Source organism: Sapajus apella, unplaced genomic scaffold, assembly GCF_009761245.1.
Source record: "Sapajus apella isolate SASKATOON/1434 unplaced genomic scaffold, GSC_monkey_1.0 scaffold13, whole genome shotgun sequence".
NCBI classification, from domain to species: domain Eukaryota; kingdom Metazoa; phylum Chordata; class Mammalia; order Primates; family Cebidae; genus Sapajus; species Sapajus apella.
The window spans coordinates 26,254,577-26,280,427 of NW_022436953.1; the positions used below are offsets into that span (position 1 = coordinate 26,254,577).

At 49.3% G+C, this 25,851-nt stretch overlaps 1 protein-coding gene and 1 pseudogene across 1 annotated transcript; both read left to right on the forward strand.

Annotated features, from left to right (window-relative positions):
• The first annotated feature begins 11,979 nt into the window (after window positions 1-11,979).
• LOC116553704 lies at window positions 11,980-12,483 on the forward strand (annotated as a pseudogene).
• An 8,047-nt stretch (window positions 12,484-20,530) lies between these two features.
• On the forward strand, window positions 20,531-22,662 carry HMX3 (H6 family homeobox 3). The gene is made up of 2 exons (XM_032281929.1): window positions 20,531-20,993; window positions 21,575-22,662. The coding sequence occupies exons 1-2, from the start codon at window positions 20,594-20,596 to the stop codon at window positions 22,252-22,254; spliced, it is 1,080 nt and encodes a 359-aa protein (XP_032137820.1). The 5' UTR covers window positions 20,531-20,593; the 3' UTR covers window positions 22,255-22,662.
• The last annotated feature ends 3,189 nt before the right edge of the window (window positions 22,663-25,851 follow it).

Sequence of the window (25,851 nt, forward strand, 5' to 3'; positions counted from 1 at the left end):
TATTGTATTGTCTCTTATTTTCCTTCCTCTCTGTTAAATATATGCTGTCAGAAAGGACAGAGAGGGCCCTTGGAGTCAGGCTGACCTGGAGTCAACTTCATGTTTGCTGTGTGACCTCAGGCAAGGTGTCTGAGCCTCGGTTTCCCTTTTTGTAAATCAGGATTACTGCGCGCTGGGTTTAGCATCTAAGGGAGTCAGATCCAGCATACAGCCTGGCTCAGTTAGCAGCTTCTTTTATGAGTCCCTTGGCTTCGTGAGTCCCTTTTCATCTAATTTTAAAGATTTGGAAAAGACGTATCTTTTCCCCTGGACTTCTTCCCCCTCCTCTGTCCTGTAGCTGTTATTCATTAGCTGGGTAACTTGCCAGAGCACTTACTGGTACGATGATTATACTATACTATTAAAAGTGAAGTTTTCTTGTATTATTTAATAATGATATATTTTTTGCTGTTTTTAAATAATGGAAAATGTGTGAACTGTGTCTCTCCTCCTTATTGCCAGGTACTCCATTACTGTAAATTGAAAAATAACATTTTAGTGAGTAATACTCCTTCTTCAGGTCACACATCAGATATATGTCATCTTCATTGCTTAATTGATGCTTTAATCTCCCCATTAAGATACAAACAGAAATAAATTTCACTTCCTTCTCTGTAGACGCAATTTCATTTCGATCACACGTGTCACTTGGAGCAATAAAACATCAATTAAACAATGAATTCCTGACAAATACATAGCATTTGATGCACAATTACCTCCCCAACCCAATCTCATTTTCTTCAAGGCAAAGGCTTCCTCATCCCAGTTATGTTCAAGGTTTCACCCCCTAAAATAGAGCGTGAGCTTTGCACCTTTCTCCCCACCCCCAGGACAGGAATATTGGATACACCTCACGGAGGAGGAGTTGGGCTGGCAGGGATCTTCTAATCATCTTGGATCTTCTAATCATCATCTTGTTATTGAGATGAATCTTGGGAGGCAAAAGCCTTGCACGACCCCACCGCCACCCCACCAGGGTACAAGCGAGGGCTGGAGCTCAAGTGAGCTCACCTTCTGCCTCAGATTCACCCCAAGAAAGGCCAAGAATGCAGGGGGGTTGGGGTTCTCTATATACACGAGAAAGGAGTAAAAAAGGCCTGGAGAAAGCCTGGGAGTCGTGGCTGTGCTTCTTGGAGAAGCCAGGCGCCCTGGGAGCTCCAGGAGCCTTGGGCACCTGGCTGGGAAGGTGGAGCAGAGGCGCCCTTCTCTCAATTCCAAGCTCCCTAATGCATTCCACACATACAAGGTTGAGGGTTCTCTGTGTGCGGGGCCCTGTGAGGGCCCTGGGGACACTGGCTATATGTTCAGCGCCATGAGAGATGAATAAACCCACTGCGGCGAGGGTAGGGGGAGAGGTGGAGCTCTCAGCCTGAGAGCCAGGAGGGAGGGGACCTACGCAGGAACAACGGAAGCACGCTCCATTCGGAGTGTTGAATGGATTAGGACGTTCGGAGGCGGTGACTGCTTCACCGCCAGAGCCGCCACCCAGTGCCTGGGCTGGGAGCAGCACCGCAGCACGTGGGCCACGCGCCCGAGCTGGCAGGCGGGCCCCAAGCCAAGCGGCCGGAACCACGATCCCAGGAAGGCTGAATGTTTGGGGGCTGAGGTTGCCTCCTGGAGCCCGACAGTGGCTCCATTTTCAGGAAGGGCTGTCAGATTCGACCACGGTGTCTGGTGGAGGGAGTGGAGGAGGGGAGGCAGGGGTGAAACGGCCGTGCCTGAAGTGTCATTTAAGGCGATGTTTAACTTCCACTCCCTGTTTCTGAAGAGTAATTTTCTGCAGAGACAGGAAGAATAATAGGAGGAACTTGGCTCATTTTGGCAAATTGCTCCAATTTTCCCACAATCTCAGCCCCCTGTATCACCTGCCCCCACCTGTCTATTTGGGCCACTTACTGCCCTGGATTCAGACCTAATGGAGGCTGTTTGTTTGGCCCTGGCTCAAAGGCTAGACTTGTTTTCAGGACAGAAGCTGGAAGAAAAACCAATCTGGACATCTAAATCACAGCCCGGACTCATTACATAAATGATATATTTACACAATTGATCCCTTTTCTACTGGGTAATTAATTCGGCATCGGAACCCTTAACGATTTAATTGTCATATGTTTAAACTGAAATGGTTGCCACAAATTTCCAAAGACAAGAAGCAGATTCAGGAGAGGGTCTTCTTTTGTCCTCCAGTGGGGTGGCCTCCCTTGTTTCAGTATTGCCATCAAAAGGAGACAAATGGGGCTGATAGCCGCAAAAGGGCTAAGACGTCAGGACTGTGTCTGTTTGGGTGGATGCCTGTCTTGACGGATAAGGCCATTTAAGGGATGAAGGAGCCAGGTGCGAGATCAAAAATCCAGAAACGATAGTTGTGGGCCCTGCTTCCACACTGAATAGGATGAGGCTGTGCCCACCCAGATCCCCTGACTCCTGCTCACTCCATCCCACCTCTGCACACTGGCACTGCTTGCTTCAGGCACTTCGGAGTCCCATGGCAAGCAGCTGTGACTCTGTTTTGGAGGACAACTGAAGCCACTTTGCCCAAATGACCAGAAGAGCCTGGGAGCTCATATCTCCCAGGGCGACCTTGACCAAAGATTGCCTGGGAGCAGGAATATACAAGGTCCAGCACCCTTGCCTCTGACAGGGACAACCCTGAGGCGTGACTCCCCCATCGGAGCTCCCGGGAGGATCAGGACGAATGCCCCAAACTGCAAAGCTGTGGCCAGGGGTTGCACAGTGTGGCTTGCCTTCCCTCCCTGCCCTGTGACCCCTGTACCTTTCCAGTCTTCCTGGTAGGACTTCCTTAATAAACCAATCCATCCTTCCAGGCCTCTTTGGGAAAACTCGACTGAGGACAGCTACTCTCTAGCTGAGGGACGCTGGCAAGGCTCTTACCTTCTCTCTGCCTCACAGCCATCCTTCCTAACGGGGGGCACTTGTAGAGTGTGTGCCAGGGGCCATGAAGATACTTTCCACACTTTGTCTCACTTAATCCTCTCATCAACTCCAAGAGGAAGCTACTTCCATTATCCCCATTTGACAGATGAGGAGGTGAGGAGTGAAGCGGGTAAGCCCTTTGTCCGTGTTCACACACAGTGCAAGGGCTGGGTGTTTGTGTCCCTCCCAAAATTCACGTGTTAAAATCCTAACCCTCAAAGTGATGGTATTAGGAGGTGGTACCTTTGGGAGAAAATTAGGTCACGAAGATGGAACCCTCATGAACGGGATCAGCGCTCTTACAAAAGGGACCTCAGAGAGCTAGCCGGCCCTCTTCCCACCGTGTGAAGACATCACGAGAGGATGGCCATCTGTGAGCCAGGAAGAGGGACCCCACCAGAAACCTGGCACCCTGATCTCAGGGTTCCAGGCTCCAGAACTGTGAGAAGAAAGAAACAAACCATAGTGTCTCTGGAACTTAGTTACAGCAGCCCAAACTGACAAAGACAGCCGGTGAGTGGCAGGGACGGGATTCCACCCCAGGCCATTTGGCTGCAGAAGGTACCATTGACATTCCTCCCTCATGCATAGCACAGGCCACTCAGCAGAGATATGCTAGGACCGAAGGTTGTGGAAGCACTGGTGACTTGCAGAAGGCCTGGGATTGCCCAGGACAAAGGAGACCCACCTAGCACTTTGTCTTACCTTAATCCCTAGAGAAGAAAGGGGAGTGTCCAGGTCACAGGCATATTGCCACTGCCTCAGTGCACACCTCATAGTTCTTCAGAGAAACAAAGTGACATGCCTTCCCCACCTACTTCCTGGAGCCTCTCCTGCCTCCAGAGGCTCCATGACCACGGACACCACTCCTGCCCACTCCCCCAGTCACACACATATGCAGACACAGCCCCCAGAGTAGCCAAGTTGGCCTGCTCTCTTTGTAGATTAAAAACATTTGAGCATACTCAGGAGGCTGAGGTGGGAGGATCACTTGAGTCTGCGTGTTCAACACCAGCTTCGGCAACACAGCCAGACACGTCTCCACAAAAAGTTTTTAAAAAATTAGCCAGGTGCAGTGATGTGTGCCTGTAGTTTCAGCTACACAGGAGGCTGAGGTGGGACGATTACTTGAGCCCAGTTTGAAGCTACAGTGAGCTATGATTGCACCACTGCACTCCAGCCTGGGTGACAGAGCAAGGCCCCGTCTCTAAAACAAAAACAATAAAAACCATCTGAGCGACATAAGGCAGAAGAGGCTTTGTCCTAATGTCACGACCAACATTTGTGAGAGCTAGAACAGGCATGAGGCATCTGTACCACCTCAGGCTTCTCAGCTGGGTCAGCCAAGGAGGCAGTGGTGGGGATTTGACTGGCCAGGGAGCCCTTGGCCAGTTCTATCTTCTCAGATTTGCTGTGACCCTGCAAACCCAGTTAACTGCTGAAGTTAGTATCACAAGCTTGTAGCTTCACACCTATGGGCTTTGTCTACTGGGGATATGGTATAGCACAGGCGTGTCCGATCTGTTGGCTTCCCTGCGCCACACTGGAAGAAGATTGTCTTGGGCCACACATAAACTATGCTAACACTAACGATAGCTGATGAGCTAAAAAAAAAAAAAAATCTCATAATGTTTTAAGAAAGTTTACGAATTTGTGTTGGGCAGCATTCAAAGCCATTGGGTTGGACAAGCTTTGTATAGCATAAGTTTTAAGAGCACGGGCTTAAAATCAGGTAATATACTTGAAACATTTAGCACCATGACAGGCTCCTGCTGTAAAACACATATGCTACAAATATCCTAAGGGGGTTGTTAGTCATGTACACTTCAGTAAGAATCAATAAAATCTTCCCAAATTGACAGATAGGTGAGATTAAGTTCTCAAGCTACCCTAACCAGAAAATGGAGATTTAGTAATGGAAAGACACACAGAGCCCAAAGGCAAAAATGCAACCAGGCCTCAGGAAGTGAGTAGAACCAAGTTCAAGAAAGTCATCAAGGGCAGCTCCCCTAAACGGTACAGTTTCTTGCTTCTCTTTCTCTAGATCTACTTTTTCTGCTTTATTATGCGCATGGTGAGTAAAATGTGTCCAAACATTTCCAGCCAGTGGGCATTGTCATGTATTACTGGGGAAGAGAGGGAGGGAGGAGGAAGATCAGTTCCCAGTAAATGAGGTATCTCAATAAATGGAGAGCCGTTAATGCTGGAAGTGAGAGCATAAAGGCCATAGGCACGAGGGAAGGCAGTGTGGCTTGTAAACAGAATGCTGTGCAATACCTGGAGTTTATATCCCTCTGCCCCACTTCTCCCCTTATAGCTTTGGTTCCTTGGGCAGATTGGTCAACCTCTGCTTTCCCAGATGCAATCCTGCAGAAAGATTAAGATGTCAGAGTACTGAAGGAGGTTCAACATGTGCCTCGTACTATGCCTGCTCTCAATAGATGCCAAGGACATTTTGATGAAAGAGCCATAAAGGAAAATGTCACTTTTTTGCTTAAGGCTTAACCAGATCACCAGCCTTAGTCTCTAGGTTTGGCAATCTGGAAATAAAATATACAGTTGAAGTCAAATTATGTGGGAGGCTAAACACTAGAATTATTAAATAAGAGAACTGTTTTATAATAGTACAGCATTTTTACAATTGCCATTTTAAGAAACAGCATGCCATTATCATTATTTTTTCCCAAGTCTGAAATCTTGTTTGTTTCAGTTACGAATTTGTCTTCCCCACCAGAATTCGAATCTCAGGAGATCAGGACCCTCTGTCCTGTCCATTTGTCTCCCAGGGGATAGGCTAGAGCCCAGTACTCAGAAAGTTCTTGATAAATTTCATTTTAGAGTGTGTGCCCAGAGTTGACTCTTCGTGGCAGTGGACAATAAGTGGTGATGCCACAGTGTCCCAGTTGACAAAATAGGGACCAGGTAGAGCTGGACACAGAAACATCACAAATCACTACAGTTTTAGGACATTTATATGTTTTAGCAGAAAAGAACTGCATTTGAATTTTGACATTATAATTTATATGCACACATATATATAAACACACTTTCAGGTCATTTGTTCAGCATTATGCTTGAAACTTCAGAAACACTAATCTGTAATGTATCAGGCCAAGAATATTCCAGGTAAACTACTGTCCATTCTATACTATTATTTTCTCTTATTCTGATTATTCTCTACTCTGCATTATTTAAAACCAGATTCATCATGATTAACCTCTGTATCAATCAGCTTGTGCTGTGTAACAAACCATGTCAAACTCAGTGGCTTAAAGTAACAACCATTTGTAACTACCCTTGTGAGTTGGCTGATCTAGGCTCAGTTCAGCAAGAGACTCTGCTTCAGCTTCAAGCTGAGTGTCCAACTAGCCTTGGCTCCTCACCATGGATTGGGCTTAGTTCTGTGTAGTTTGCGGCCCACCCTAAAAACACAGCAGCTACCCCAGGGAAATTCTCTTCATCACTAAGGCATAGAAGGGCAAGGTCCATCATACAACTAGGCGTCAAGCCTCTACTTACAACATGCCTGCCACCATCTCATTGGTCTAAGTAGACCAGGTGACCAAGCCTGAAGTCAGGATTGGTCAGGTACACTTTCCTATCCGTTAGACCAAAGCAAGTCCAGGGCCAAGCTTGACGTCAATGGAATGGGAGATGTAATCCTCCCATGGATGGGTGACTGTTTTGAATAGCAATTGAACCTGTCACATCCTCAAACCAGGTTTTCCTCTTATGTTCCCCAAATTATTATATTTCTTCAGTTCTAAGACATATGTGCTTTTATATTTAACAGTTCTAATATTGGGATATAAACTATGCCTAATATATACATTTATTGTAGTGATTTTTTTTTAACATGAAGAGTTGTAATTGATGGTGTATTTTAAGATTGGTATTGTTTTTAGAAGTGTAGAAATTATTTATTTATTTTAAATTGTATTTGATTGGGGTAAGAACACTTAATATGAGATCTACTCTCTTAACAAATTTTTTTATTGTTTTTTTCTTTTTTAATTATACTTTAAGTTCTGGGGTACATGTGCAGATCATACATGTTTCTTACATAGGTATACACATGCCATGGTGGTGGTTTGCTGCATCCATCACCCCGTCATCTACATTAGGTATTTCTCCTAATGCTATCCCTCCCCTAGTTCCCAACCCCCGACAGGCCCTGGTCTGTGATGTTCCCCTCCCTGTGTCCATGTATTCTCTTTGTTCAACACCCACTTATGACTGAGAATTGTGGTGTTTGGTTTTCTTGTCTTGTGTCAGTTTGCTGAGATTGATGGTTTCCAGCTTCATCCATGTCCCTGCAAAAGGCATGAACTCATGCTTTTTTATGGCTGCATAGTATTCCATGGTGTATATGTGCCATATTTTCTTTATCCAGTCTATCATTGATGGGCACTTGGGTTGGTTCCAAGTCTTTGCTATTGTGAACAGTGCCACAATAAACATATACTTGCATGTGTCTTTATAATAGAATGATTTATAATCCTTTGGATATATACCCAGTAATGGGATTGCTGGTTCAAATGGAATTTCTATTTCTAGCTCCTTGAGGAATTGCCACACTCTCTTCCACAATGGTTGAACTGATTTACACTCCCACCAACAGTGTAAAAGTGTTCCTATTTCTCCATATCCTCTCCAGCATCTGTTGTCTCCTGACTTTTTAATGATTGCCATTCTAACTGGCATGAGATGGTATCTTAATGTGGTTTTGATTTGCATTCTCTTAACAAATGTTTAAGTGCACAATACAGTGTTGATAACTACAGACATGGTGCTGTATAGCAGATCTCTAGAACTGATCTTGCTTAACTGAAATTTTATGCCCATTGATTAGCAACTTCCCATTACTCCCTAACCCCAGCCCCTGGAAAAATAAAATAGGGAACACCATTTCACTCTGTTATTTTATTTTTTTATTACTTACTTTGTCACCCAGACTGGACTACAGTGGTGCAATCTCAGCTCACTGCAACCTCTGCCTCCTGGGTTCAAGCAATTCTCCTGCATCAGCCTCCCCAAGTAGCTGGGACTATAGGTGCGCACCACCACACCCGGCTAATTTTTGTATTTGAATAGAGAAGGAATTTCACCATGTTGGCCAGACTGGTCTCAAACTCCTGACCTCAGGTCATCCACCCACCTTGGCTTCCCAAAGTGCTGGGATTACAGGCATGAGCCACTGTGACTGGCCTCCATTTCACTCTTTGATTCTATGTATTTAACTATTCTGGATACCTCACATAAGTGGAACCATGGAGTATTGGCTTTCTGTGACTGGCTTATTTCACTTAGCATAATGTCCTCCAGGTTCTTCCATATTGCATCCATATTGTAGCATATGTCGGAATTTCTCCTTTTTAAGGCTGAGTAATATTCTATTGCATGTATCTACCACATTTTCTTCACGCATTCATCTATGATGGATATTATGTTGTTTACATATCTTGGCTATTGCGAATAGTGCTGCAATCAACGGAAGAGTCCTAATATCTCTTCGAAATCCTAATTGCAATTCTTTTGGAGAAATACCTAGAAGAGGCATTGTTGGATCATGTGTAGTTCTACTTTTAATCTTTTGAGGAGCTTCCATATTGTTTTTGCATAATGGCTGCACTACTTTTGCATTCCCACCAACACTGCATAGGATTTGATCTCTCCACATTCCCGCCAGCACTTGTCCTTTGTTTTCTTTGAGAATAGCCAACCTAACAGGTAGGAGGGGATATCTCATTGTGGTTTTCATGTGCATTTCCCTGATGATGAGTGACATTGAGCTTCTTTTCATACATCCGTTGGTCATTCACACATCTTTCTTTGGGAAAATATCCGTTCAAGTCGAAATTGGTGATTTGCGAGCCTCCTCCTGAATATTTTCATCTCAAGCACCTTTGACTCCTCCCTCTCCCTGACTCCCATGGCTAATTAGTCACAAGTCCTGCGACCCTCCAACTCACTTTCCTCTTCCATTCCCAGGGCCATTATCCTCATGCACTCTGCTCTGAACTGTAGCCATAACCTTCTGCCTGGCCTCCCAGTCACCAGATTCTCCCTGCCCCCATCCAGACTCACTCCATGGCAGATTTATCTTCATGAACTACAGCTTTGATCCTGCAGTCCCCTTAATTCCACATCTTCTCTGGTTCCCCATTGCCACAAGAATATCCCAGCTCCCTAGCCTGGTATTAGGATTCTCATGACTTGGACCCAACTTCCATTCTCACCGCCCCTTCTCAAACACAGACTGTGCACCAAGTACAGGAGAGGGCCAACCCCGTTCTGCATTTGCAAGTCTCTGTGTCTCCAGATGTGCTCCTCCCTTCTGCCTGCTGCCTGGAATGCCCTCTTCTCTCCCTGCCATCTATGCTTATTGAAAGCTCCATCTTAGAGACCTACACCATATCTCTGTGATAGCGCTTATCCTGTTTTGACTTGACTTTCTAGCTTTCTGTGTTCCCTGTAGGACCCTGCTTTAGGCAGTAAAGTCCCAGGTAGCAGAGACTATATCTCAATTGAATGTTTGCCCCCTTACAGGGTTTTAACACATGGTGGGTGCCTGTACATGCTTGCCAAACTAATTTCTACTTTTAGCACTCTAGTCACCCCATATTCCAGAAAAACAACGCACACCCCCCGTGGGGTCAGCGTGCAAACCACACAGATCACAGCATCCTGTGCATTTAAAGATAATCAGTTTATCTGATCGATCATTATAATCCTTTCAGAGTTTTAGAAAACACTTATGTCTTTCAGGGACAGATCTGCAGGGCTAGCATTGCTCTTGGGCCTCCCATTTAGGAAGAAAATTGGGGCAAGCTCTTGTGCTGAGGTGTTATCCTCCTGGCTGCCATTCCCGAGAAGACCAGCCTTATTGAAGGTCAGTTACGAACTGTGAGTATGAGAATGCTGTCCCCTTTCAATTCTGTCCAATCTATAGGAGTTTCTACAGGAAATGAGAAAAGGACACTACAGAATCATAGCACTCTCAAACTGGATCTATCTACTGCAGCCTTTCACTTTGTGGATGAGGAAACAAGGAAAATTGAGCTCTTCAGAGGCAAAGGATTTAGCCAAGCCACACAAGTGGCCAGTGGTGAGCAGGACTGATCCATATTCGGCCTTCAAGCACTTCCCCTGTGTTAGGGACTGAATGTTTGTGTCCCCTCTCTCAAAATTCATATGTTGAAATCTAATCCCCAATATGATGGTATAAGGAGGTAGGGCCTTTGGGTGGTGACTGGTTATGAGATTGGAACCCTCATTAATGAGATTAGTGTCCCTCTAAGAAGAGGCACAGAGTGATTATATCTCTGTCTTCACCATGTCAATTACAACAAGAAGGTTGCCAACTGCAAACCAGGAAGAGAGCTCTCACCAAGAACCCAACCATGTGGGCACCGTGATCTCAGACTTCCAGCCTCCAGAATTGGGAGAAATCAATGTTTGCTGTTTAAGTCACCCAGTCTTGGGTATTTTTGTTACAGTAGCCTCAACTGACTGACACACACTGTCACTGCTGTCACTGCCTTCCTGCCCTCTGTCCAGCCTTAATGCTTTGTCAGTTGCCACTTACCGAGCATTTATTAGGAGACAGATTCCATGCTGGACGTTTCACACACACAACCTCATCTCCGCCTCACAGCTGCCCTAACAAGTGGCCTGTGTCATTGCTGTCATTTAGACAAGAGGCCTGAGACTTAAGAGAGGTGAACAGCTTGGTAAAATTCACATAACCAGGAAGTGGCAGAGCTGGAATCTAAAGCAAGCGCTGTCTGATTCTAAAGCATTTATTCAGTAACTGCCTCCCACTTTCCAACCCAATTCCTATTCCCTGGCAAGTCCAGTAGAACCTACACCAAGAGGAGAGAATTTTCTTTCAGGACATCTCAGAAAACTGAACCCTGTGTGAAGATCCTCAGCACAATCTGGCAGCCTCTCCACAGCTAAGGGCCTGGTACCAATTTCTAATCAATGGATTTGAGCCAAGTTGTCAGGGAGGGTAAAGCCTTAGCCAACTGGATGAAGGAGAGGATGTCAAGTTGCTTAGCATCCCTGGGGCTTAGAATTTGTTTTTGTTTTCTTCTCTGAAAGGTAATAATAGAGACCCCTGGCCACAGAGTCAGGAGGAAGATGTGGGAGACTGAGTGAGAAAGTGCTTTTCAAAGTATATGCCTGGCACTTATGTGAGGCACAGTAGGGATGACCTGAGCAGTTCTGGCTGCACAAGGATCCCCTGTGGGATGCTCAGCTTTGAACCTACCCAGGTTGTCATGTGAATGTCTGTCATCTGTTTTTTCCCTGTGTGTAGAAGGGAGCAGAAATATATCCTAAGGTCCATAATTCTACTCCTAGAGATGCTGAACAAAAATGCACACATCTGTTTATTAGAAAATATGTAACTATCAGTTGTATGTATAACTGCCCCAAACCGGAAACTGCCAATATGCCTATAAACAGCAAAATGAATAAATACATTTCCTTGTATTCACCCAAAGCAATAAGAAATAGCAATGAAAAAAAAAAAAAACCTACAATTGCATGAAATAAAATGACTACATCTCACTAACATAATGATGAGCAAAAGAAGCCAGACACAAACATAGAAAACTACGTATGATTCTATATATATAAAGTTCAAATGGACCGGGCATGATGGCTCATGCCTATAATCCCAGCACTTTGGGAGGCTAAGGCAGGTGGGTCACTTGAGACCAGGAGTTCGAGACCAGCCTAGAAAACATAATGAAACCCTGTTTCTATTAAAAATACAAAAAAAAAAAAAATAGCTGGGAATGATAGTGCAGGCCTGTAATCCCAGCTACTCAGGAGACTGAGGCACAAGAATTGCTTGAACCTGGGAGGCAGAGGTTGCAGTGAGCTGAGATTATGCCACTACACTCCAGCCTAGGTGGCAGAGCAAGACTCTTTCTGAAAGAATAATACAATTAAAAAAAATAAAGTTCAGACTTACTTGCTGCTGTGAACCACAGGCAGCCGGGGTCGGCGAAGGATCCCAAGATGGCTGGGCGAAAAGTTGCTCTAAAAACCATTGACTGGGTAGCTTTTGGGGAGATCATACCCCAAAGCCAAAAGGCCATTGCAAACTCCCCGTCCTGGAATGAGAACCTCACCTCCAGTTTGGCTACTCTACCTGAGAATCTACCAGCTATCGACTGGGGTTACTGCAAGACCAATGTGGCCAGGGCAGGCTTGGTGGATGACTTTGAGAAGAAGTTTAATGCCCTGAAGGTTCTATGCCAGAGGATAAATATACTGTCCAGGTGGATGCTGCAGAAAAAGAAGATGTGAAATCTTCTGCTGAGTGGGTGTCTCTCAAAGGCCAGGATTGTAGAATACGAGAAACGGTTGGAGAAGATGAGGAACTTAATTCCGTTTGAGCAGATGACCATTGAGGATTTGAACTGAGCTTTCCTAGAAACCAAATTAGACAAGAAAAAGTATTCGTGTCGGCCTCACCAACCAATCAAGAATTTATAAAATTGAGTCCAGGAGGAGGCTCTGGCCCTTATGTTACACATTCTGGGCATTAAAAATAAAAATAATTATACAGTTGAAAAAAATAATGTTCAAATGCAGGCAAAACGAATCCGTGAATCGTGATTATCCTTATTGGAGATGGGGGAAAGGATGAATGGATGGGAACCCAATGAGGCCTTCTGGGATTCTGATATGTTTGGTTTTTGAATCCAAGTGCTGGTTTTATAGGAGCATTCAATTGGTTAAAAATTGCTGGTAGTTCAGGTCCTCATCAACCACCTCCTAAGCAGACTCCTAGCCTCCAGCTCCTTCGTGCTCTGACAAATCCTTCACTCTGTTTAAATGGTCTTCCTGGAACCTAATCTGGTCAGGTCCTGTTGCTTCCTGTTACAAATCCTTCTATGGCTCCCCATTGCTTAGGTCTTCAAACTCCGATGGATGTAAGAAACACCTGGAGAACTGTCCTATTAGTTATTGACTGCTGTGTAACAAATTACTCCAAAACTAGTGGCTTAAAACATACATCCTTATTATCTCATAGTTTCTGTGGGACAGGAGCCTCAGCTTCATGGTTAATTGCAAGGCTCCAATCAAACTGTTGGCCCAGGGGCTATGTTCTCATCTGAAGGCTTGATTGGAGAAGGATCCACTTTCAAACTCACAAAGTGGTGATTGGCAACACTGAGTTTCTCACAGGCTGTTCAACTTAGGAATTCTGTTTACCACTGGCTGTTGGTATGAGGGCACCCTTGGTTCATGAAAGTATGCAAACTGAGAAGGCAGTAGAGTCAGCTAATGACACAGAAGTCACAATCTTGTAACCCAGTCATGCAAGTGACATTCCATCACCTTTATTGTATTCTGTTGATTGCAATCAAGTTACTGGGTTCAGCTTGTATTCAAGGGGAGTGAATTACACAAGCACATGAATGTTCAGAGGTGGAGATCACTGTGGGCAGGTGAGTTGAATTGTGTCCTCCAAAAACATATGCTGAAGTCCTAACTCCCAGTACCTGTGAACTGACCTTATTTGGACCTTATTCTACCAGAAGCTAGGAGAGAGGTATCCTTCCCTAGAACAAATTTTTCTTTGGAAACTCGGAGAGAGCATGGCCTTGCTGACTCCTTGATTTTGGACAAATTTATGAAACAATAAATTTCCATGTTTTAAGCTCTCCAGGTTGTGGTACTTAGTTAAGGTGGCCCTAGGAAAGTAATACAGGGATCGTGCTAGAAATCAGCCTGCTACATCTAGCAAAATTGCAGATTCTTGAGCCCATGCTCTCACTGCTGCCACAATGTGATGTGATGGGCTTTGTGGAGAGACCTATTGATTTCGATGCAGGAATTCAAGGGCCCACAATCCCTGATGCAGGAATTCAAGGGAAGCACTCTCTTTGGCCCAGCTCTGTTCCCCTTATTACAGCTCTCTATGCACCCTCCCCACCACAAAATCTACTGCTATGCTTTGACATGTCCTCTGCCTCTTTGTCCTTCTCCCTTCCCTACCTGATAACACACTCATCAAGACCCTGGTTGATCACCTCCTCCAGGAAGCCTCCACTGATTACACTAAACCACCGGACCGAATTAGTTCTTTCCTTCTCTGTGATCCCAAATAACTTTGTGCCTAAATGTGCTAGAGGCACTTTGCCTCTCAAATTGTATTGCCATTATTTGCTCCCTTTTCAGTTTTAATTTCTAGGCTGTGAGCACCCCAAGAACAGAAGATGTGACTTGCTTACCTTGTACCCCCAGAGCCTGGCACAATGTCTGCCCAGGAATGTTGCTAACTAAGTGAACAAATGAGATGAGTCTTCAGGGCTGCTCATGCATTGTTGGGAGGAATCTTCAGCCACTCCTCACCTGGCTGTCTTTAGGAGTCATCTTGGCTTCTATGACATGACCTTTGATTGTTCTGATTCTGCCACATTCATGTGACCATCAAAGCTAGAAGAGAGACATCCCGGATAACAGCCCAATGTGGGCCATGGGGACAGGCTTTGCTACCGAGGGGCTCAGCTCTGATGTGGCTTGCATGATTTCACTGAGGGCTGCACGGGCTAGGCTTCCCTGCTACGCTGTGGGGAGAGAGTTTCTCACACACAGGAGGCTGAGCCAATGATCCTTGCATCCCTCACCCCCTGCCCAGCCACCAGCAGAAAGAGGAACTATGGAGGGAAGGTTGGGGGAGTCCCAGCTAGGTCACTGGACCAGCTCCATGGGGCTCTCAAGACAAGAGGCATAAGAAAACTTGTGCTTAAGCATGGTGGCTGGGAGGTGGATATTTTCATAACAGCTTTGCTGAGGTTGCACTCATGCATTATACAATCTACTCACTGAAAGTTTTAGTACAGTCATGGAGTTGGGCAACCATCATTACAACCAATTTTAAAACATTTTCATCACCCCCCAAAAGAAACCCTATACCCATTTGCAGTCACTCCTCATTCCCTTCAGCCCCCTAGCATCTGCTAACAACTTATCTCTTTTCTGTCTCTATGAAGTCGCCTACTCTGGACATTTCATTTAAGTGGAGTCACACAATATGTGGTCTTTTACAACTGGTGTCTTTCACTTAGCATCTTGTTTTCAAAGGCTCATCCATATCGTAGCATGTATCAGTGCTGCATTTCTTTATGTTGACGCATAATTTTTCATTGTATGGATAGGCCACGTTTTTCTTCTCCATTCATGGGATGTGGAATTTCTTTAGATCTCCACCTAAAGAATTCCATTGGAACTTGATGAATCTAAAGCTGACTTAAATATAAGTCAGATGTGCAACACTTCTGCAGACTCAGAAAGAGTAGACACTGGACATGGTTATTTAGATGAACTTCTTGAACCAGAAAAACTCATCCTTAATTCTAAAAATCAAATCAGGGGTCTCTTAGGGTGGGGTTTGGGGGAATTGATTGCAAAGGGCCAGCAGAGAACTTTCAGGGCAGGGAAGTACAGTTGAGAATTATGCAGGGGTATACATTTGTCAAAGTTTATGAAGTTGTATCCTCAAAATTGTGGATTTTATTGCATAGTAAATTATACTTCTTCTTCCCTACTGAGAACTCTGAGGATAGACAGCAACCTTCAAAGAATTGTACTTGAAAGATTCTTGGTTCGGGGAGAAACACGTTTTAAAAATTTTTTTTGTAGAGACAGGGTCTCACAGTGTTGTTCAGGTTGGTCTCAAACTCCCAGCTTCAAGCAAGGCCCTCCCACTTCAGCTCCCTGGAGTGCTGGGATTACAGATGTGAGCCACTGTGCCTTACTGTGAGAAGAAATTTCAAAGGAGACAACAGAACCAGGAAGAGAAAGGGGGATGTAGGAGAGCTGGCTCACTTCTGGATAGTAGAGTAAGGCCTCCTTGAAGCAAGGAAGCAACTCTTGGGGCATCTCTCCATTGTAGATCTGTGTTAGCTTTCTCAAGGCAACCACGCAAGAACAGACTTAGGCCTGTGGGTTCATCCTGAAGAATGAATGAATAAGGAATAACAGCACCATAGCTAGTAGCACTTACCATACATCAGCCCTGTGCTTGTAATAACCCTACGAGGGTAAATATTTCAGTACTCTCTCCAGCTCTTCCTTGTCATACTCAGGACCTCAGTTTCCTCATCTGTCAATCAGAAATAGTAATAGTACCTACCTCACCAAGTTATAGTGCCTGGCTTATAATGAGAACTCAATGACGGTGAGCTGATATTATGTCTATATAACTGTTACCCTCACTGTCAGGAAAGGGTTAGACATTCAGCCACTGGAAGGACATTGTATGTGATTCAGGAAACATATGATCAAGCACAGCTTGGCTATGACCTGTCTACTAGGGCTGTGTATCTTCTCGGAGTCAGTCATTAGCCACAGGGAGACTTCATTGGCAGTATTCCTGGTGGCATCAAGAAAGATGGGAGAGAACTTTCCAGGAAAGTTCCAGTAAAGAGCTTGTGTAGTATGTCTAGGCAGCACAGATTCCCCAGGATCACAATTCCAGGCTTTTGGCCATTCTGCCTTCAAAGCAAGGACCTGCAGGTCAGAAGAGGTGGGTGGGAAAATGAGGCCATCAGAACCAGGGCAAACTCTGTTAATTGTGGGGGCCTCCAGCCTGGGAGCGTTGCAGCTTTGGATAGAAGCCTGAGCAGTCACTGCCCCCACCACGGATAAGGAGGTGGGCTGTGCCAGGAAGCTGCTCCAAGGAGGACTGCAGTTTGGCTATGGAGGGAAGGAAGCAGCCTTCTCTTAGGTGAAGTACTAGAAAGCATGGAAATGCTCCCCTCCTTTGGGAAGCGCCTTGCTTACTGACGTGTGTGTGCACAAATGTGTATGTGCTTTGTGTGTGTGTGTGTGGCGGGCTTGGGGCAAGGGATGACGCCATGCCAAGCACTCCTGTGTCAGGCTTCATGCTTTTGTGTAAAAGTTGGGTGTTAACCACTGGCATTCTCCAGGCTCCCTCTGCCCTCTTGGCTCCTTGTCCCAAGGGTGGGTGGTGTAGATACCCGGCTCTCACGGCCCATCTGTCTGGGATTAGACTGGGAAAGGTCCCCCAAAGGTCCCATTCCTTGAGCTCCCTTAGGTTTTGTAAAATGCAGCAGCATCAAAAGAATCTAAGATTTTTCATTAAACTTTTTAAAAACAGCTTTTGGGTATGACCAGGCTATCTGAAGGTCCCTAATCAAGTGGGCCAATTCTCTGTAAGGGAACTGTGAATTCATCCATCCATCCATCCGTCTGACTCAGGCATTCAGGCATTAACACAAGCGGTTCCTGAGCACCCGCTGGTTGGCCGACGGCGCTGAGTCCTGCGAAGACGAATGAGGCAGGCCCATCCTCTCTCCGCGTCCTTCCTGGAGGACACCTAGCCTGACGTTAGTTGGGATCGGTACCTAAAGGATAGAACGAAACGGGGACCACAGAATAATGGGCCCTAAAACAGAGGCAGGAAAAGCGGGACGGAGGATGACAGGCAGGTGAGACCACCTCTTGTCGTGGCCAGGTAAAGATCAGCAGAGATCTGAAGGCGATTTCACCCACTGCTTCTCCTGGGATCCAGAGAAAAGCTGCTTTTGTTCTCTAACCGCGACCGCGAAGGGCGAGACCTCAGCGGCTTTTAAAGGACCTGCGCCGGGACGGTGGTTTCTCCAGCGGAGCCCTCAGGCGTGGTTCACAGGCTGTCCCATAGAGGGCGCTGTCTGCCTGACTTTTAATGGAGTCTTAAGCGCAGGAACGCAGGCAACACCCCTCGCCAGAGGGCGAGTGAAGGGCTGAGCCGGTGCCCAGACCCGACTCCCACCAGCTTTCTCGAAGGGGAAGGGAAAGATCTACTCAGTGTATGCTGCTATTCAAGCCAAGCAATCCCTAAAACTCAGAGGATGAGCTGAGAGTGCGGACACTGGAAAAGCTCCTCTCCCTGGCCAAGCATACAAGCACACAACACCGCCCCTGCGCTCCCCTGGGAGGGGAGTTAACGGGTGAACTTGGGGCGACAACTGGAAAGCCAGGATCGGGTAGTCGCACAGCAGGGACGGGGGCTGCTGTCCAGGACTCTTCTCTTGCCAGACTGGGACTGTCCCCTCCCCATTTGGGTCTAGCCCTGGAGTTCTGATCAGCCACGAGTCCTCCTTCCCAGACAGAACCCTCAGCATTTTCGGCGACCTCTGCCAGGGCCGTTCTATTTCAGGGGAGCTGACAAGCTTTTCCAGTTTAAAGGCGACTTTCGTGCGTCGGAACTCTACCCAAGTTTGCGTGCGTCTGCCCTAGATAGCGGAGCTCCCACAACACACGTGCACACACGCAGGAGTCTCTTCATGCGTACTCGGCCACCTGTGTGCAGGTGGTGCCCACCCAACCCTCATAGACCTACGTGCATCGTACTATTTCTGCGGTTAGGGAGAAAATGACCTCTGGGTATCCAGTAGCGGTTGGGTGACCTAGGCCCAGTTTCTTCTTCTCTGGGCGCGGTTTCCACCTTTAAAATCCAAGTGTGAGACCCGCCCTGCTGGGGTCTCAGGGCAGTGATCCGTTATAACCCAGAGTTTTGGATGGTGTAGTGTTTTGCATTCCAGTAAAGCCCTGTGTAAACTCAAGGGAGTATTAATAGTCATTGTTTATGGAAGGGCCATTTACGTTTCCAGATTTCCAAAGCAAAAATGGGGTTCGCTGCTATAGATGAATGCGGAAACAAACATTACAGACGTCCGTCGAGATTTGGTAGGGAGGGTTTCACGCCCCAGGACCGAAAAACAAAATCTGCATCTCAAGTGGGGACCCCACACGGTCGCGTCTGCCAAAGCAGGGCGGCCTTGAATTAGGTGGGGCTCAATCTAACAAAAAAGAAAGCGGCGTGGAGGTGAAGGGATCCCCAAAAGCCCTCATGTGCGGCAGTTTCACCCAGTTGGAAGAGGGTGAGGCCATTTTGTCACCTTTCTCTGATCAGAAAGCTGTCTCTCAGGAGGGGACCCCACAAACAATTCTGATTTAGTTGATGCTTACATCTAGAGTCTTAAATGTCTGCCTCATGGGCTTCTCGTGCGAACCGGGGAGCTGTTTCTAAAACCAATGGAGTGGAGTGACCTCTCCCTAAGCCGTTTACAAAGGTCCAGTGTGGTTCTATAAGGGGCTCGGCTGCCGTCGAGACGCGCAGCGGGTGCGGCTGCCTGCCGCGGCCGAGGAAGTTACGCCGCTGAGCCTTCGGTTCACCTTGCCCCTATTAAAGCGTTAGTTAGGCAGCTCCAAACGCCGGCCGGTCGGAGAGACTTCCTGGGAGAAGGTGCTGTCTTCGGGGTCACAGACTCGGAGCTGATCTGCGAGCCTTGGGCACCGGCGGCCAGAGCAGAGGAATGTCCTTCCTAGCGCAGCCGTCGGTGCCGAGACGCTGTTGCCCCAGCAGCCCCACCGAGTGAAGCCCGGGTTTTGGCCGGATCAGCGCGCATACGCACAGACGCACACCCACTCCTGCTCCCGGGGAAGCCTCGCTCTTCAGTTTTCCAGGGCCAAAGGCCAAGGCCACGCGGATTTCTGAGCTCGAACACGAAGTGTGAGGACTTACACCCCGATTCCCTTACTATCGGCTGGACGATGGGTGGGGAACCCAAATCCCCGTCTTCTTGGCCGCGCCCTTCCTAGCAGGCTTAAGGAAAAATGCTGAGGTCGCCGGACCCCAAAGGGTAGGAAAGTGATGAGTTCGCTGCGGGCCGAGGTCGCGTCCTGCCTCTTGGGCCCGCGCTGCGTGGCTCTCCAGCCGCTTGGGGGCGGCGGGCCCCTGTCCAGTCCCAGGAGGCGGAGGAGCTGCAGCTGCGAACGTAGATAACCCCGAGGTGACCCGGGAGGGCCTGGCCCGCCCCTCCCCCCTCCCGCAGGCCTGGCGGCGGGAAGCGGGTCCCTGCGCCGCAGGGGGGAGAGGCAGGCGCGGGCTCTCGGCTCGCGGCTGTCAGTGCGCTTCGGCCAGGGGCGCCGCCTGCTCCGTGTTCCTCGCTAGCCTCCTGCTCTGGCAGGAGCGCTCCGAGTGCCTCTTTAGCGAGAGCCAATATCCTTTTGTGCTAATAGGCTTGTCCTCATTTGCTGCCTAATTGGACTATATAAAGCCAATAACAGGCGGGCTCTTATACCCCGAAGCCAAAGCGCCAAAATCCGAGGGAAGACGAGGAGGGGGCGGTAGCGGAGGCGGCTGCGGGGCCGGGGCTCGGCTGAGCCTTCGCCTGCCTAATCCCATTTGCCATTGTACGCGCCCAATCGCCGTATACTCCCCGCATTTAACTTGGATGACATTTTGATTTCATCATTAGCATCCGGCGCCGGATTGACGCAGCCTGGAGCCGGGGACTGCTCTTGCTGCCTCCTCCGCGGGAGCCACAGCCGCAGCCGAGCCGCCTGGATCCCTCTGTGCCGCGGCTGGGCCGCTCCCCGCCCCTCTGCACCCCTCCCCCATGCGAGCCCTCCCCTACTGGGTCCTCACCCCGCCCTCCCGCCGCTGGATTTGCGCCCGGGGCGGCCCACGACTTTGCGCCCGGTAGTTGAGTTTCGTTTATGGTCTGATTTCCGGCCTCTCGCCTGCTCTTCCCGCCGCCCGCCTGTCCCACTCCCTCCCTCCCGGGGACCCGGAGGAGAGGGGACCATGCCGGAACCCGGACCGGACGCTCCCGGCACCGCCAGCGCACAGCCCCCTCCGCCGCCGCCCCCACCGCCCGCTCCCAAGGAGTCCCCGTTCTCCATCAAGAACCTGCTCAACGGAGACCACCACCGGCCTCCCCCTAAGCCGCAGCCGCCCCCACGGACGCTCTTCGCACCGGCCTCGGCTGCCGCTGCCGCTGCTGCTGCAGCCGCCGCAGCGGCCAAGGGGGCCCTGGAGGGAGCCGCGGGCTTCGCGCTCTCGCAGGTGGGCGACCTGGCTTTCCCCCGCTTTGAGATCCCGGCGCAGAGGTTTGCCCTGCCCGCGCACTACCTGGAGCGCTCCCCAGCCTGGTGGTACCCCTACACCCTGACCCCCGCCGGCGGTCACCTCCCGCGACCTGAAGGTACTGACCTCTCTTTGAACTTTCGTTGTCCCCCTGCGCGCCCGTCCCGTCCCCGCCCGGCGCTGCTTCCCTCCGCAGCTCTGGGATCCCAGCACCCGCAAACCCTCTGTTTGGTCAGTTTCTTTTGGCCCTCTGGCCGCCCGCGAATCCAATCCCACTTGGTGAGAAAAGAAGTGGAATTGGAGCTTGGGGCACCGCGCTTCCTGGGAAAAGTGGCCTCAGGCGTGAATAGGGAGGCTTCGGACGGCCGGGGCAGGGGACAGGGCCTGGAAGGAGGGGGTGATTCCACTGCGCCTAAGCTGAAAGCAAAGCCTTCCGTGGGCCCCTGGCAGGCTGAGGGAATGGAAGGAGGTGGCCGCGCTGCCATCTCTGCACGCCTGTCCTCGGGAGGCGGGGGATCCCAAGACCTGGCGTCCCTTCTCTGGCCCAGCCAGGAAGGAGGCGGCCCGCGGGAATGGTGAAGCCTCGCAGCCCGGGACCTGGAGGCCGGCGCGGGTTGAGCTTGCGGTCCACAGGCTCCGGGCCTCGCTCAAGGCTGTGTCGGTGTGCATGTATGTGAGTCCGTCTGTCTGTCTCCCCAGCCTCGGAGAAGGCCCTCCTGCGAGACTCCTCCCCCGCCTCGGGCACAGACCGCGACTCTCCGGAGCCACTGCTCAAGGCCGACCCCGACCCCAAGGAGCTGGACTCCAAGAGCCCGGACGAGATCATTCTGGAGGAGAGCGACTCCGAGGAAAGCAAGAAGGAAGGCGAAGCGGCGCCAGGCGCGGCCGGGGCGGGCGCAGGGGCGGCGGCGGCGGTGGCGACTCCGGGCGCAGAGGACTGGAAGAAGGGCACCGAGAGTCCGGAGAAGAAGCCGGCGTGCCGCAAGAAGAAGACGCGCACCGTCTTCTCCCGCAGTCAGGTCTTCCAGCTGGAGTCCACCTTCGACATGAAGCGCTACCTGAGCAGCTCGGAGCGCGCCGGCCTGGCCGCGTCGCTGCACCTCACTGAGACGCAGGTCAAGATCTGGTTCCAGAACCGCCGCAACAAGTGGAAGCGGCAGCTGGCGGCGGAGCTGGAGGCAGCAAACCTGAGCCACGCCGCGGCGCAGCGCATCGTGCGGGTGCCCATCCTCTACCACGAGAACTCGGCGGCCGAGGGCGCTGCGGCTGCAGCCGCTGGGGCCCCGGTGCCTGTCAGCCAGCCGCTGCTCACCTTCCCTCACCCCGTCTACTACTCGCACCCGGTGGTCTCCTCCGTGCCGCTGCTACGGCCGGTCTGAAGCCCCAGAGGGGTGGGGGAGGGAGCGCTCGGCCTCCTCTTCCGGACCCCGGAGGAGAATGGGCCGGGCCGAGGGCGCCTAGATGTCCAGCGGTCTTCAGGAACCCGGGCTTCGGCGCGCAGCCTCGGCCTCCCCTCCCCCAGTCGGTAGCGTTTTGTAAGTATTTGCAATGCATTTTCGTGCAATTCATCCCTAATGGATTGGAGGCGCTTCCCCTCTTACTTTTGCTTTTGGCTTATGGTAAGAGAAAGCAGGAGCGAGACAAAATTTCTGGGGCAAATATTTAGACCGAAACTTTTTGTAAAATATGCAGCCCTCCCCTTCAAATTTCCATTGCGCTGTGGCTTTTTGTTTTTATTTTTATAGAAGGTAAATAAGTGCAAAACCGGAATCCCTCTAGTTTATTATTATTATCAATTATTATTTTCCTAGACGGAGTCTGGCTCTGTCGCCCAGGCTGGAGTGCAGTGGCGCGATCTCGGCTCACTACAACCTCCGCCTTCCGGGTTCAAGCAATTCTGCCTCAGCCTCCCGAGTAGCTGGGATTACAGGCACGCGCCACCACCCCCAGCTAATTTTTGTATTTTTAGCAGAGACGGGCTTTCACCAAGTTGGCCAGGATGGTCTCCAGCTTCTGACCTCCTGATCCGCCAGCCTCGGCCCCCCAAAGTGCTGGGATTACAGGCGTGAGCCACCGCGCCCGGCCTAGTCTATTCATTTTCTATAGAACTGGTTTCAGAATCCAGAGAGAGAGAGAGAGAGAGAGAGAGAGAGAGAGAGAGAGAAAATTCATATGGTAGTAAGTTTATTTCTGGATTTCTGGGTGTGTTTCTTCCTCCCCACCCCCAAGTCAGTTATCCACCTTAATTTTCAGAATCTGAGCAGCCTCTCACAAGAATTCTGACTCGGGCCGCTTTTCTCTTCTGGAGAGGTCTGTCGCAATGAGCCTCTTCCTCGGTCTTACTTTGTGATGGAAGAATTCTCTTAAGTGTTTGAAGGGAAAAGACAGCCAAAAATCAGAACTCTATTGAAACAGCCCTACATCTGGCCTGGTCTGAGTGATCTTATTTATTAGTAGCATTTATTTTGGAAATTTCATTTGGTAAATTATTAATATTACTATTATTACTTTGTTCCCTGTTTTGAGAGAGTAATTTCAGTATTTTTAATGTGGTATCTTTTATCCTCTCCTCTTACCTTTCATATTCTGTAGTAACTGTTGTACTTTGACCTGTGCAATATTGTACAAAATTTTCTGAGAAAGCTGTTTCCTCCTCCACCGAGGGAAACAGGCCTTTTCACTGTATCATCATGGTCATTCATTTAGAAAGAAAAAATTAGGCAGGGGAAAGGGGGGAAGAAGGAAACAAGCTTAGGTAACGATGCTCAAAGGAGTAAGTTAGGCATACTGGAGCGCTTTAAGTGAAGGACAATCAATTTAGAAGAATTTTAACTTATTTGATAAATGTACAGATTTCTTGTAAAGTTCACCCTCTACGGGGCTCCTGGCTCTGTCATCCAATCTGTTTTCTTTCTGTCGGCTACACCTGTTGTTCTGCGATACTTTGTTTCCCCTCATCTCCCTCACCTCTGCCTGGGTTGAGTCCCTTTTTAAGAAAAAGAGAAAAAAACCCCACAAAATATTGTTACACTAATGTTGTCGTGACATTGAATTAATTAAAAAGAAAAGAAAAGCTTTTCTTGTTGCCAGAGTGTGTAAGTTTGGACGATTTCCCCCAGAGCAAGTGTCTCCAAAACTCTTTTCTGTCTCGCTCGCTGACTGGCTCTGCGGCTCCCTAAGTGCGACCTGGACGCACATCCCTGTAGTCCTGGAGGCGGCGGAGACAGAGGCGGCTTTGTTCGCGACCAGAGGCTCTCTCTCCCCTGTACCTTCCGCAGCTTGAAATGCCCAGAGAGCACTGAAGAATGCTGGGCGGAAGGGGCGAGGACCTAGGCTTATCTAGTTTGCGAAATTGAGCAAAGCGACAGCCGCGCTAGGCGAAATACCAGACAGCTGGTATTTCCCAACACTGAGGTGCAGCCTCGCGTTCTGTTCCTAAACCTGGGTTTTTTCGGGAGCCAAGAGCTTCTGGGCAGGGCATCCCTGAGCACTGGTCAACTGGTTAACTTTGATGGGCTCTGGTTGGAGGGAAGAAGGGAATGAGTTCAGAGTTCAGCTGCAGCCGAAGGCCGATTGCCAAGTCAGGCTAGGAAAGGCAGGGCCACGAGAGGACAGCCCCGAGGACAGCCAGCTCTCAGGACTGCGGCCCCCACTTCCAGGAGAGGGGGACTTCCACAGGGCTTGCGGGAGCTGAGACTCCCGGGGTGGCTCAGGCATAGGCGCCGTCCTGATGTGCCAAGTGCCAGGGAACAGAGGTTACCCAGCTATGGCAGCTGCAGCAGAGAAGACCTTGTCTCTTCCGTGCCAGGCCTTTCTCTGTCCCCTAGCGCCCAACACCTCCAGGGCGGCATCTCTAGATCCCGGTCCCTGTCCTGGCGGACACCGGGAAACGTAGCGCTCACCGCATCCGCGCGCTGCTGGGAGCCAGGCCACGGCGCTCTTGGTGGGCAGCCTTCGGAGGAGGCACAGCGAGCCGGGGACCTCCTGGAAGGGTGGGTCCGCCAGACAGAAGCAGGTGCTTGGGAGAACCCTCGTTGACCGGGTGTGGCCGCCTACCTTTAAGCGGAGGGTCTGAACTCCCTGCGGGGCAGCTGTGAAGCTGGGGAGCCGAAAGGGGGAGATGAGGAACCGGGAAGCTGAAGGGATTCCAGAGAGCAGCCATAGGGCGCGACCGCTGGGGAGCGCCTGCACGCTCCCTCTCCCCTCACAGTGCGTTGCTAGGCTCCTCAAATTCAATCGACACAATTGATTCTACTGTGGCTGAAACGTCCAGTATAGTTTCCTGTTAATGGAAAACTGCCCTCCAAATAAACCGACATGCGTATTTATGGCAAAATTTTAGCCTGCACCCCAGTGAAGATAGATCTCTCTTTATTTCCCTCTGGTTTGGAATAAAAACGAGGGCATGTGTCATAAATGAAAAATAAACAGAAATTCGGGTCAAAATATGTTGTTCATTGTGTTACCTACAAACATGGTGATGCCTTTTACTGTTGGCAATACCAACCGCAGGACAGGCCAATAACAGCTCATTAAAAATAATGTTGCAATAGCAAACACGTTCTCAGATTTTACAGCCAGAACATGATGTTATCAAATGCCAAGAAAATACTTCTTTATTTGTGTATGGATTCTAGAAAACGGTTCTTGACTGACCAGGTCTTTACAAAGTCGGGAAATAACTGGTTCTCCACAAGCACAGTTTATCCTTTGTCCTGCTCCCTACAGCCTCCCTTTCTCTCCTGTTGGGGAGCCCCACAGCCCTGGACCCCAGAGCACTCCTCCCCCAAACAGTGAAGCTTGCCCTGGGGGAGAGAGGTGGTGCCGACTTGGCCTGGGGACTGAGGGCTGTGTGAGCCTAGAAGCTGGCTCCTGTGGGAAATGTCGATTCCCTCCTGTCAGGGGTCATGGCATTTATCCCAGGGCAAGAGAGGAGGTTGAGCTAAAGTGTGGGGCTGTGGAGCACAGAAGCCACT